The sequence below is a fragment of the Agelaius phoeniceus genome, chromosome 13 (assembly GCF_051311805.1).
Source record: "Agelaius phoeniceus isolate bAgePho1 chromosome 13, bAgePho1.hap1, whole genome shotgun sequence".
NCBI lineage: Eukaryota > Metazoa > Chordata > Aves > Passeriformes > Icteridae > Agelaius > Agelaius phoeniceus.
In genome coordinates this window covers 15,307,371-15,321,326 of record NC_135277.1, presented here as the reverse complement: position 1 = coordinate 15,321,326, position 13,956 = coordinate 15,307,371, and the positions used below count along the sequence as shown (strand labels likewise).

At 42.2% G+C, this 13,956-nt stretch overlaps 1 protein-coding gene across 5 annotated transcripts in view; it reads left to right on the top strand.

Annotated features, from left to right (window-relative positions):
• Nucleotides 1-7,681: 7,681 nt before the first annotated feature.
• TRPM1 (transient receptor potential cation channel subfamily M member 1) overlaps nt 7,682-13,956 on the top strand; it is a 77,829-nt gene continuing 71,554 nt past the window's right edge. For 3 of the 5 annotated variants that reach the window (XM_077185484.1, XM_077185482.1, XM_077185483.1), the window contains exons 1-3: nt 7,682-7,902; nt 10,235-10,444; nt 12,563-12,658. In XM_077185484.1, coding sequence (XP_077041599.1) covers nt 12,656-12,658 — 3 coding nt within the window. In that variant the 5' untranslated portion in view covers nt 7,682-7,902; nt 10,235-10,444; nt 12,563-12,655. Of the gene's footprint in view, nt 7,903-9,936; nt 10,445-11,843; nt 12,011-12,562; nt 12,659-13,956 lie in introns of those variants that run through there. The other 2 variants (XM_077185480.1, XM_077185481.1) reach the window with 2 other exon arrangements.

Here is a 13,956-nt window from a genome sequence, read left to right as displayed (position 1 = left end):
GTTTAGGAACGTCTGGGACTGGCAAATACTTAAGTAGGGAATTCATACCGCTGGCAAGCTGTGGCGGTGAGAAGAAAACCTGAGTGGAGAGCAGAGCCAGCTGGCCGGGCCTCTGCAGAGCTGCCTCTCCCTGCTCGCAGGCGAGGTGCTCTCGCCATCTGCCGGAGCTCCTGCTGGGAATGCGGGGGGAAAGCCTGGCTGCGCTCACGGCAGAGCGCGGGAGAAACGGGAACCTGCCTCCACCAGCAGGACTCGGTGTGTGTAATCGGACTGCAAGAAACCAGGTGGGAGCCAGCCAGCATGCACAAAGTGTAAAGAATAATTAAAGGTTTGGTTTTGGATGCATTCATTATGACCTTTCTGGTTGTTTTTAAGACACGCAAAACTACTGAAGCCAGTTACATTTAGAACAGTGTACAAATCTGTATAATGCTGTTTTTTATGGCATGTACTGCTGTGCAGAAAATAGGACTCTGAAGGTAGTTCAGTGAAAGCTAAATAAGATAATTAGTAAGTGGATTAATTTAAAATGGTTTGCTAGTTATGGGAACTAAAGCATTGTTTCAAAAGTAGCAGGCCACAGAGTAATTTCAGTCATACAAGGGTATTATTCTGTGCATTTTAGATAAGAACTCAGTGGCTACTGATAGACTTTGAGAATTTCTATGGCTCTCTTGTCACCTCTTTGGAAACTCACCTGCCCATTAGAGTAACCTTTTTTTCTTACAAATGAAAACAAAATGGAAGGTTTATTTGCAGGATGGCTTCTCACCTGGTATCCTGTCCTGCAAAGATTGCTCTGTGTTACCTAAGCTAAATGTCACAAAATAGTTTGTTTAAACATACTCCACCATGGGAGAAGTCAGCCTACACCAAAAATGCCTAATTTTGTCAAAATTTACATAGAATACAGAATTTTCCTTACAGAAACACAAGTTGTGGTGCAGTGTTCCCTTGTTTGGAAACCAGCCTTGGCTCTTAAGTTACGTGGTTAGAAAAGATTAGATGGCCTACACCCAAAACTGAACACTGAGTACAAGTACTGCTTTTTCTGACATGGTTTGACCTTCTCCTAATTGCTGCCATCTGGGGAGTGGTATCAGCCTGCTCCCATCTGGTGTCATTGATTCTTCGAGTGCTAGTTTGGCTTGTGAGTGGAAGAGGTACATGACCTTATTGCCTATCAGCTAATACTGGAAAAGGGAAACGTAAATACCTGCTTGGTTCTCAGGCTTAAACAGCTACAGACTTAAAATTTGGATCTTTTTATTCAAAGCTAAACTTTCAGAAACCCTTTACCATATCACTTTCAAGATTATCTGTGACACAGCACTGTCACCTTTGGCAACCAGTAAGTCTCTAATAGGAATAAAGCCTGTAGTAGTCCATAGCAGCGAGCAGGCTTACTCAAGAGAATTAGGAATTAGCCTTTGGTAATACCCTGAGTGGGCATTTGCACATCCTCTGCAGAGCTAAAAGAACCTCTACATGCTAAAGGCTATGGGGAACACTTGACTTTAGACAGAACATTATCTTGCTATGTGTAACTAACACACACCCCAAGGATGTGGTGCTTTCTTCAAGTCTGACAAGGTAGGTGCTCCTCATTTTTCTGTGTTAAGGAAACAAGTAAGTTAAATGAGTGGAGATTGGGTACAGGTGAGAAAATAAATGTGGTTGTCTTTTCTACCACTGTTCTAGTGGCCATTTGCTTGGGTCAAAGATCTTTTGCAAAGCAGAAAGATCTAAATAAGGCTCATTCTGCCTTCAGGGAGATGAGAGCTGCCTGTGTTTTTCTGCCAAGACGTGGTTATCTCTTCTGGTGTGTCTTCTGATACTCCTTCATCCTAAGGAGTTTAAATCTGAGTGCTTTTTTTAATATAATAATATCTTCATATATCAAGACGTTATCTATCTTGTCTTTAATAGAAGAGAGGAATTCTTTTTTTTTTCAAAATGAATAATGGGAGTAAGTTTTTAGCTTTTTGTCTGATGGATGCTTGGGAGAAAGTACAGAGGTACATATGTTTTGTTATATCCTTGTTAAATGCTTTATTGAAGTTCAGGGTTTTAGTACTCATTATACTCATAGGACGAAACACGCTGATACACGTAACAGTAGAAGAAATAGGTGATGAATGAAAAATGCTTGATGCTGTAAGCATGACGCAAGGCAAAGATCCCAAATTAACTGATTTTGTTTAACTGGTGTTATTTTTGTTTCACTGTCGTGTTTTTCTGTTCAGTATTCCTTGATCTGAAGCAAAGGGATAGAGCTCTGAACATTTGCAGTTCATCTTCTTTACCATCCACACTGCAATGCCTTGTGGTCACCGTTTGAGATGAACACATAACAGAAAATCAAATTAGATCAGTGGAGTAGCTTTTTCATATCTGTATTGGGTATGTGGCTGCTGCAATGGAGCTTGGCATGGACTTAGTCATCAGCTGGGCCTTGAGTGGCTGAGGTGAAAATTGCCTTGCCCTGACTGTTCTTGGGATGAAAGCCTGGGAGTTTTGCAGGGACTCAGTGCACAGGAGCTGGGAAGTACTGGTGAATATGGTAGCAGCTCCAAGGAGAACTCAATGGCAGCAATAAAAGCTCAGTCTTAAGGTCATCTGCTTTTGTTTGTAAGGACTCACTCTTTGCATGCAACCTTGTGTGTCATAAATATAAACTAGAGCTCAGACATTCTCTTGGCAGCCCCAGCTGCCAGTTTCAGCGGTGTCAGTGGGAAATTCTTCAAAGTACCTTTCTACTTGAAATTTCTTATTAATTTTGCTGCAGAAATCTTGCTTGTTGTACAGTTTTCTGTTAGTAATACCAAGGTGAATGATACCAACATGTGCCTTCACGCTTTCATCAGACCACACAAGTTTAGAAATTAAAAGTTCAAAAGTAAGTTGTGGGCAAACATAGTTCTTCCAAGAATCCATCTTGCAAAGACAAAGTGGATAAAATATGGGTAAAGCTAGGCAAGAGTAATGCATTATCAAGGAAGGTGTCTGCAAGTGGAGTCCATGGGGGATATAGTCATCAGGACTGATTACATATGTACATGTTCAAAGCCAAAAATGCTTTTTTTCAGTCTTGCCTCCATTGAAGCCAGTTGTCAGACTTGCTTGAAACTACTTTACATCACAGCTGATTTAAAACCTGTTGCATCAAGCAAGATTTCATCTGAAAAATACCAGTGCTTCAAGTTGCCTTATCATGTTTCTTCCTTGTTCAGTTTGGAAATTTTTTTCATTCACAGTTACAACTAGATGTGTCCTGATAAAATAGGTTTTCAGTGTTCACTGAGTTCTGTTTAATCTGCTTATTACCTCCAAAAACAAATGTCAGAATTCTGATTCAGATGTGTGTACGCTGGGATTTAGTTGGCTACAGTGAAACAATATAACAACAGTTTTCTAATTTAACAGTAGGCCCGAACTTACAGATCCTGTAAAAGCCTAGTTCATATCAGCTTCATTAAAGGTGGAATTCAGCCTACTGCTGAGGGCTGGCATAAAGCCAATCTATGATTAACTCTCCTTAAGTCCTAAAATATGCACTGCTTTTGTTTCTGGACTATGGTAAATTTTACATGGAGAATTTAACACCTCTAAGAATTGGGCCCCAAAGGCTGTAGTAATTGCGAAGGAGAAAAAAAATCTGAACTGTTCTATTGCACAGCACAAAAGAGTACTTCTTAATGAACTAGAATTTGTTTTCATAGTCAAGAATTTTTCTTCATCTTCTGTCAAACAAATCTTGTATTTCATTGTTTACAAATTTTGTCTCAAGACAGTACCTACTTATAAAATACTTCATTAGGCCTTCATTTCATTGTAATTCTGTTGTTCTGGAGCACATGAAGAAATTTTTTGAAGACATGGGGAAAGCTACTTTGGGTGCATTAATAATCAGGTTTATATTGACTGGATATATGTGTATGCGTTTGCAACTAAGTGGATGTGTTAATTTGAAATTTGGCACTTTCATCTGTTGAGACAGCTGGGTAAGTTCAGCAGCAGTAGCAGAGTATGATGGTGACACGTGGAGCTCTGCCATGCAGGCAGGGACATTGCTGTTGTGCAGTGGTGACCGTCCAGGGGTTTGTACAGCCTGGTTTTGGTGGCACTTACACTGTGCCTTCAGTAAAACAGTGTCTGTCAGCTCAACAGCTGCGTTACCCAGTTTTCCCAGGTACAACTGCCAGCCATGTTATCAGGGGACACTGAGCTGCGATTGTTTCCATGAGTAGAAAAACAAAGGAATGTGAGGAAACTCTGCCAAAACATGGTTTATTTCTGTGTAATTCCCCGAGTTCCCCTCTTTCAGTCATACGTTGATATTTTGATGAAAATTCAAACTAAAAACCCTGAATTACATTTTAATTAAGAGAGGTGAAGGAGAGAAGTCTGCAAAAAGGAGTGTGAGCAGCCTGGACTGAGATGGCAGCATGGGTATTTCCTAAACGTGTGCAGATTCATGAACACATTTTCTAGAGAGGTGTGATGTATGCACCAGAAAGGGGCTTCCTGTGAGGAAGAAAATGCCTCCAGCTCTGCCTCAGTCCCTGGGCACAGATGGACAAATGCCATTACTCTGACTGGTTGGACAAATGCCATTTCTCTGACTGGTTGGACAAGCCGTGGTTCAGTGGGCAGGAAACAAAGCCCAGCCCCGATCCTTTGTGGTGCAGTGAGCTGTGATCGCAGCGCTCGGGGGCTGAGCAGTCACCAGCTGCTCTGCTCCTGGGCAGGGAGGCACAGTGGTTATGCTGCTCCTTCTCAGAGCACAGAGCTTCCTGCTGTTTGCAGTCAGAATGGAATATTGCTCTGCCAGCCAAAGGGAGGCCATCCTCTGTGATGTGCAGGCTGTCTCTTCTGGAAGCTCTCTGCGCTGCTTTGCTCAGACAAGAAGTTGACTTTCAAAATGTGAAGTGGTAGAGACTGAGTTTCATAAGTCAAACAATATAGTTTAAAAACCCGTTTAAAGAGTTTTTCCTTTCTGAAGGCACCTTAAATTTGCAGCAATAATTGTGTTAAACGTGCATGTAGCTGCAGTTTGGATTGTCTGTTCCAGCTAATAAACATTTTACACTCCTGAGTTTTTCCCAGCTTAGTGAGTAAACATATAGTCTTAGCTGACTGCAAAGAGATTAGTTTACTTCAGTGGGCTTAATCTATGACATAGACTAATCTTGGTGTGATCCTATTACTGCAAGGTCAGCTGGGATTGTAGTGTTTGATTGTCTTGCTTTGCTCATTTGATTCCAGCGTTTGTGGTTTGGAGCAGTTTTTGTCTTTGTTGGTATCTCTGAGACCTGTAGTCAAGAGAGAGCTGACTCATGTGATCCCAGCTTTGAAAAGGTTAGGAGATTGTGAAGGAGGGAAAAGGGAGAGGTCCTTTTCTCATGGTGTATCCCCTCAGCAGCATTACCTTTTGAAATTGAAGTCGCAGCAAAGGAAATCCACCATCGTTTGTCAGATCTCTGGAGATCTGTGTGGCAGGGGTTGGTCATCTGGAAGGTACTGCTGTGATAAATGTTCCTAGCAGAAATGGAGAGCCTGCCACTGATGGAGCTGGTAAAGGTGGGAATTCTAAAATTGTCCCTGGACCAACATCTGGCTAATGGGTCTGACACAGGAAACTTCCCTTTGCCTCTCAGCATGACAGGCTTGTGGCTCTCAGGTCTGGGTGTTGCTGGTAGAGGATTGATCTGTAGCTGCCCAGAAGCTGTTTGTTTCCAGTAATTAACTTGTAATTAACTTGGCACATCTCACCACTGAGCATGAAGTGCAGCTGATGTCATGATCAACAGATAAGAGGGATGAGGTGCTCCTGACAGGCTGTGAGTGAGAGTACGTGGTGGTGTCTTTCTCTGGCATAAGCACTACAGCAGCTCCTCTTGGCAATCCCAAGGAAATCAGTGAAAACTTTAAGGGGTTTCCCCCTTCTTCTACACAGACTGGGGACAAAAAGCACAGTTGCTTTTTTATCTAATGCCTCATAGGCAAATGGGAGCAATGGATTTTTCTCCTAATTGGTGTTATCAAATCTCCTCCAATTTAATTAGGTTTCACCACTTTAATGCACCTTTCTTAACAAATATCAGTCAACAGAAGGTAAAACACTACAGTCAGAAAACATCCAGCATAATGGCAAAAGTCACTGGAAGGCCCCAGGACTCAGTGAGTTATGCAAAGACACTAAACAGGGACCAGCAACACACTGACAGGTGCTAAGCTCTGTCAGACAGGACTGCCTAGAACATGCTGATTCACTGCTTGCTGAGCTGTGCTAGAGCTGTTTCTGGACTGCATCATGGGTAAATTTAACTGAAATAAAGAAACCTCTAAGTGGTAGAGTTATAATGCAGAGAAGGGGGATCATAGTATTACATTTGTATTTCTCCTCCCTTTTCTTTTTTCTGGTGATGAACTCTGAAATGAGATGTTAGGGTTTTGTAGCCATCCCTTTTAAATTAGCATCCTTCAGAGTTAAAACATCTTGCAAAACTTTGAACCCATTACCATAAAGAACTGTGGGCTTATCAGCTGAGAATGTTCTTTAAAAATGTAGGGATTTTTTGTTGAAGCACTTTGCAATCCATAATCATGCTTGTATCTGTCAAAGAACTCCAACTGACTCTACATAGATACTGGAATTCTGTGTCTTTGCATAAATTTATATGATTGCCTCTTTTATTCAGATAGAGAAACCAAGATATTCAAGATACGGGGTGACTTGCATGTGGTCCCATTGAAAATCAGGGACAGGAAGAGAATATGTGATTCTCAGTCCCTTACTTTACATTGAAACTTGTACTATATCTTACCTTTACAGTTGTCTTGCAGCTAACTTATCCCTTGTACTGTCTTGTTGTTCTTCTGGCACAAAAATGTATTCATATGCACATGTCTAGGTCTTCTCTAGGTTTCAGTTACCATTACTGCTAACTGGTCCAAATTTACTTTGTGTATTTTATTTACTTTTTTCATTTTAAAAACATTTTTTACAGTCAGAGAGCCAGCATCATGGTGTACAATACCAGTACATCAGGGTTTAGGAAAGGTCACTGGCCGATTAAATTCCTTTTCATATAGAGAGGTTTTTATACATCTTCTGGACAATTAATTGCGTGTAAAGATGAACATATTGACGTTTCCCACATGCCAATGTGAAAAATATGGTTGTATTTCTGGAGGGAGGATGGAGAATAGTCCATGAGAAATCCTGTGCATTCCCAAGGAAACTGGCGCTGCAAAGCGCACCAGGTGGCGCTGGTGGCAGCCCAAAGGCGGCGAGCGGGACGGGCCGGGTTTGAGGGGAGCGGGCCGGGACGGGCCGGGTTTGAGGGGAGCGGGACGGGACGGGCCGGACCGGGTTTGAGGGACGCGGGCCGGGCTTGAGGGGAGCGGGACGGGCGGGGCGGGGTTTGAGGGGAGCGGGACGGGCGGGGTTTGAGGGGAGCGGGACGGGCCGGACCGGGTTTGAGGGACGCGGGCCGGGCTTGAGGGGAGCGGGACGGGCGGGGCGGGGTTTGAGGGGAGCGGGACGGGCGGGGCGGGTTTGAGGGGAGCGGGACATGGGACGGGCCGGGCTTGAGGGGAGCGGGACGGGCGGGGCGGGGTTTGAGGGGAGCGGGACGGGACGGGCCGGGTTTGAGGGGAGCGGGACATGGGACGGGCCGGGATTTGGGGATGGGAGCTCTTCACCCCAGGGATCCCATCCGGTTCGAAGCATTTCCCATGGATCCCACACGGTGGATGCAGGACTGGGCATTCTGTGCTTGGAGCTTTGCAGCCGAACCCAGCGCTATGAATTAGAGAATTGAAACATTGCCGAAGCATCTCAGGGAAGTCTGTCCTTCCCAGTTTTCAGAATTGATGCAATTCATTTATTTCATAGTAAGAACCAATTGCTTCTTCTACCTCGGGAATGATGAAGCACCGTAGGAAGCCTTGTTCCATCATTTATTATGTTGAATATTAGCAGAGTTTTCAGCACATTGCTCCTCAGACATTCCTTGGTTACCCAAGCAGGGAGCAAGTTTTTTGTCACTAGTTGCAGATACTGGCTTGTGGTGGGAAGCAGAAATAAGCAACTTCCAGAACTACAACCTCATTCTTTCAGTTCTCAGACCAGTGGAGTTTTGTGGGTTGGTATCCAGTGGGGCAGTTCAAGGTTTCCATGCTTACTTGTCATTAAATTACTCATTTTGCTTATGCTCTAGCTTTTCAGTTCTCTCTTTCCTTCACTACCCTTTCAAGTCCTCTGTTATCAGCTAAGTAAGAAATATTCTTTCTTGCAGCCTGTAGTTGCTCATAGGTATTGAAATGTTCTGGATTTATTTAACTAGCTTTGTTTGAGTCGTGGTAATGCATTGACACAAGTGGTGTATTAAATACTGAAACAGTGATTTTACTCAAATCAAATGAAAACAAAACCTTGTATCATTCTTCTGAGATCCTGTCCTCATTGAAATCTGTGTCAAAACCCCACTTACTTTTACAATTGTGAGGCTGAAGCTGATTTCTGCCTGTGTTTATGCAGTATACATTAAAGTCACCCAGCCTGAATCCCATCTTCAGTGGGGGGCCACCATCACTGACAGTGGTTCTAGCTCTGAAATCAGTCTGGTTTGCATTTGGGTCTAGGTTTAGACCCTGCTCATACCCAGGAGGCCCCCAGCATCTTTCCAGTCTGCCCAGCCCAACAAACTCTTGGTGCTCCCCTCTAGCTGCAGTTTGTGGTTCCAATAACATTCTGTTTTTATTATAGAGCAAAAGTAACTGTACAGATGTACAGACAGTTTCAGACTCTTTTAGACATAGGAAAAAACATTCCAAACCATATATAATAGGAAATATTTAAAGGCATTTTATTTATGACATCTAATTGTTTGGATAGGAACAGAATGCTTGGAAAATAATGAAAATATAGGGAAAATGAAGAAAAAGTCTTGATCTGATTATTCAGACAGACTGATCATAATGGTCCTGCGGGGTGAATAGTCTCTCAGTACTTTTTATCATTTGTCAGTCTAGGCTAGCAGGTGTTTGACTTTAGGACAAAGAGGTGCCTTGTCACATAGACAAGTCTGAGACCAGTGAGAAGTCATTTCTCAGGCTGATGATGCACAGGAAATAGAACAAGATTCAGCAAAGCTGGTTTGTAAAATAATCACATGAAGTGCAGTGTAATCCTTTCTGTTGTCTATTTTTTTATTACTACGACTATGGGGACTGAAAGAGTTATGGTTTTCTATCTGTCTAGAAGGAAAGTCACTTCTGAGTGTGCTGAGACTGAACACCATTGTAATTTATTTGTTATTATCCTTAAAGTAGAAGTGAAATCATAGAATGTTTTTAGAGGCTTAGCTTTGTATCCAGAGTAACAATTTGCTTTTTCTGTTTTAGTGTACCTAAACCAGATATGAAGCTCAGTCTCCACACAATCTTTTCTTATTATTATATTCATAGTCCTATTTTTTAGGATTCAGGTTTTACCTCCCCCATATTTCAAAGAACAACAAGTCAACAAATCAATTTTCTTTGGAAGACCTATCCATTTGCAGAGTCTTAGGATGAGAGAAGGGCCTGATTTTTCAGATTGTCCCAAGTGATTCTAAATGTGCCACCAGCTCTTTTAGCTTGGTTGGAAGGGGAATGTGATCCCATAGTGAAGGAATCCAGTGTCCTGGTTTCAGCTCTGCCTCTCTGAGAGCAGCAGGAAGCTGTCACTAGCTCTTTAATTTCAGTAGGAGGATATTTGCATGCAAAGTAAATTATTGTACATGGGGATATGGCATATAATACCACTGAGACCTGAGTTTTCAGAAATACCATTGACCATGGGCTAGATCCCCATAAATACCAAGACTGATTTAGGTAGTCTTCTATTCTGGATAAGGGTCTTTATCTGCTTCAGTTCTTGGAAAGTCACTTGAGACAACAGGAATCTGAATTGAAGAAAAGTGGCAGCTTCCATTTGCTATTATAGGAGCTGTTGCTTTTTCAGCATTTTTCAGAATTAGGTCAGGAACTGTGTGAGCTTAAGTAATCAAAATTACTGAGTGTCTTATCAATATTGGAGCCTGTAACCAATGATACTTTTCCTTATCTGTAGAATTCTGAAATTCTGTAACTAGTGTGGGTAATATTTATAGGAAGAAAAAGAGAGAGCACAAGCAGAAAATGATATTGATGTGTGAAGTATGGGTCTGTTATCCTTTCTCAGGAAGGTGTTATTTAACATCTCCTTGATATGTGGTGCATACCCCCTTCTCCCAGTACCTGAACAATTAATGGATGAGGAATTGTGCAGCCCAGACAAGCTGGGAGCTGTGATTGGTTTTCTCCTGGAAATCAACCCTGCCATCAGACTGTGGGTGAGGAGGAGCCAACCAGAACCAGCCAAAAGGAAAGAAGGTGTTCATCACATCTGGAGGTTCGTGCTTTGTCCATCACACAGATCTTAGCCACTCCCTTATTTGTCAGAGAGGAGAGTGCTTCCTTGCTTCCCAGGGGTGCTGAAGTTCAGGTTTTTCGTGTTCAAGTCACTTGAATGTTAAGAGGGACAGTGCTGCAGAAATAGCTACCACGTTCTAGTGTAATTTAAGTGTAATATACTGCCTATTATGGGCAGGGACAGATGAATGCACATAACATTTTGTGCTGTCCTTGGTCATCATTTTTTTGTATTGCTAGTTTTTTTTCATCCCAGGTAGTTTCAAACCAGGGACAGAAACCAAGTGACTCAGTTTTATTAATCTGAGATGATGTCCCTGCTAATAGTAGCCAGAGCTTCTTATGATACTGTTTGAAAACACAGGAATGTCAAAAGTGCAGTGCTGGACAAATTTTCCTGTAAAAAATTTTCCTGAGGTCTTAATTTCCATTTCTAATGTAACACCAGCTGAGTGAGATGGAAGCTGATTGTGCTTTAAATTGCTGTGTGCTGCCTGTACAAGTCTTTAATGTACTCAGGAAGGGGAAAGGAGCCACAGAACTCCAAGAGCTCACGGTGGTGTTCTGTGGTCAAATGAAGCCCATCCAAGCACAGTTGCTCAAATGTTAGTACCAGTGATGATGCAACCACATGGAAAATGGTTAAACAGCTGGCACCTAGCCCTGTGTCTGCAAGAAGTGTTCAGCTGCCTCAGCCTGCTGTTCAGTGAGCTTCTGCCTGCTGTAAAACTGTTCTTCTCATGTCTCCGAGGATGCTGCAATAAAGCAGGACCTAAGGAACACCCTCTATCACAAATTCCGACTCTAAAGTTCTCTGTGCTTCAATTCAGCACATTCTAAACTGCTAAGAGGAACAAGTTTTTTGGTTTTAATTTTCAGTTTGAATATGCCTTTGTATGTACAATGTCAGAAAGAACAGGCCAACATAGAGTAACATCTCTGATAGCCTGGACAATGGGCTAGAGTGCACCTGTAGGAAATTTGCAGCTGCACCAAGGGGAACCCAGCTGGAGGCTGTTTCTCCAACGAGCTGGAGGAGTCAACCAACACAAACTTAAAAAAGTTTACTGAGGCAAATGCAAAACTGTAGCCACATTTCTCTTCACAGAGAAAAGCAAGGCATGACTTCCCAAGAATATTTCTGAGATTCACATTCTCTGAACCTCAGAGAAAGAAAAAACAATTCTTGTCTCATTTACTGCTCCTGTGTTGTTCACAAGTGGAATGCATTGTGGAGGATTGTTTACCTGAAGGGAATTGATAATTGGATTCTGGTGTGAGTGCTTTGATTCACTGACCCGTTGGATCCAGGTGTGTGTGTGTCAGGATTCTTGGCTGGCAGTCACAAGGGGCTGGGCAGTGGAGTGCTTGGCAGATTCAGTTTAGATGTAATGGAATGGAATAGAGTATAGAATAATATAGTATAGTGAAGTAATTAATTAGCCTTCTGATAAGATGGAGTCCTCCTCATCATTCCTCTCCTTTGTCGGGGGCAAAAATATCTGTGTTAGCAGGACCTGGAATCCCAGTGAACAGCAAATTGAAGGTGAGTCAGCAGAGTGCCCTTGCAGTGCTGAAGGCTGTGTTAGTGAGAGGGAAGTGTTTGTCCCCTCTGATTGGCACTTATGAGTTTGCATCTGGAGTGCTGTCTTTATTTTGGGAGCCCCTTAGCACAGGATTTGCAAATATCTTTCTAGGAGCCCTTGGCATGGGGTTTCTTGTTCATATGATTAGTGCAGATTATTTCTCATATGTGAGAGTGCTCACAAGGGCACCAGTTTACAGGCCCACTGGCACAAACAGAGGTTGTTTATCTTTTCTGTCCACATCTCATGAACTGTTTTAATTTTTCTTTAAACTTGCTATTTTCCTTGCAAGAGAAAGAGAAGGGGCAGACAGTTGCTAAATAAGAAAGGCTCTAGAGTGGAGAAACAGACTGCTCAAGTAAAAGTACCACAAAGTGGCCCACAGTCTTCTTCTGATTTTAGGTGTAGAATTAACTACATTGAACATCTTCCCTCTAGCTGTCAGCTGCCAGTGACTTGCTGAATTTTTGTGTGAACTGTTACATATTTAATCCAAATATGCTCTTGCCTAGGTTGCTGCAGCAGTGCTTTGAGGATATGTAGTTTACAGAAGAAGCCAACTCTTCACCCAGCAGTCCCCAGTGACCTCCAGAGGGCTCATTCTCATGGTAGGTAACCAGCACCCAGCAATATTCTGTCTGTGCTTTGCTTCAGGGAGGCAAAATAAGAGTCAAGAACTGCTAAGTGTGTAATGGACCCTATGCTGGTTTTTCAGTTAAACACAACTCTTGAAATTTTTATATTGTATCAATGTCAAAGGAAAGCAAACCAGTGTGCTTTTTAAAAGAAAACAGTTTTTTAGGACATCCCATTTTTAAAAAGTGCTTTAAGGTTGTTTTTGTTTTTTTTTTTAATAATCCATTGCCTATGAAAGAAACTTGTGTTTAGTTTACTACTCATATTAAATGCCAAGTGAAGGAAGGCCTAATTCTACATGTCTTGTGCATGTAGGTCTTTACAGAGGTCTAAGCCTATCTTACCTCTTCCTGTCAGTGTAAATAAAGTTCATTGGATTATGGACTGCTGCTTTCCATATTTAGTTTGACTACTAGGGTGAGTGGAAACATTTTAGCTGACATGATGGACTACAGATCAAAGCTTTAAATCTATTGCTTTTTGTTTTAAAATAACATCAAACAATGTATTGTCATAGAATACAGCTCTATGAACAGCAAGAGCAATGTTGTTTTTTTTTCTATGGGCTGAAACAACTACAGTTGTCTCTAACCAAGCTTTTTAGTTTTAAAAACACATTGTGGTAGGGCCTTTGGGACATGGATCTGCTCATGACTGCAGATGTTAAATTCCCATCATGTGGTATCAATAAGATGTACTGCTTATGTCTTCTGTGCACTTTGATATGGGTGCATCCTGCTTTTCCCAGAACACAGGCTGTCAAGGACCTTGATGGACTCTTGCAAATAGAATGTTGCTTGCACTCTGCTTGCTCCTTTATGGGAGTGGATGGTTTTATTCTTTTCATAGTCCAAGGTTGGCCAATTTGTTTTCATTACAAAACATGGAGGATGATGGACAGGTGTGTCATTTCATGTCATTTATTCCATTTCAGAACCAGTTAAGGGTCTTTCACTTCCATACTGTGCCAAATGTTCATTTGTTGTCCAACAGTATCCTGTGGTTAGAGATTACTGTGCTTTCCTCCCTCTGTGCTGATTTAGCCCACGTGCTTACACAGATCTGATCCAGGCCACACAAACCATTGAATCAGCTCAACTGATGAAGCAGAAAACTCCAACATGAGACAGGCACCTTCAAAATAACATTTGTTGAAAGGGTTTCCTAATGTGAGACTACACTTCTAAAACCACAAGCTCTTTTGGAAAATCTATTCAACTTGTGCTTCTCAGTCACAGAGCTGTTGAAAGTGCCAGCATGGTGCATGTCT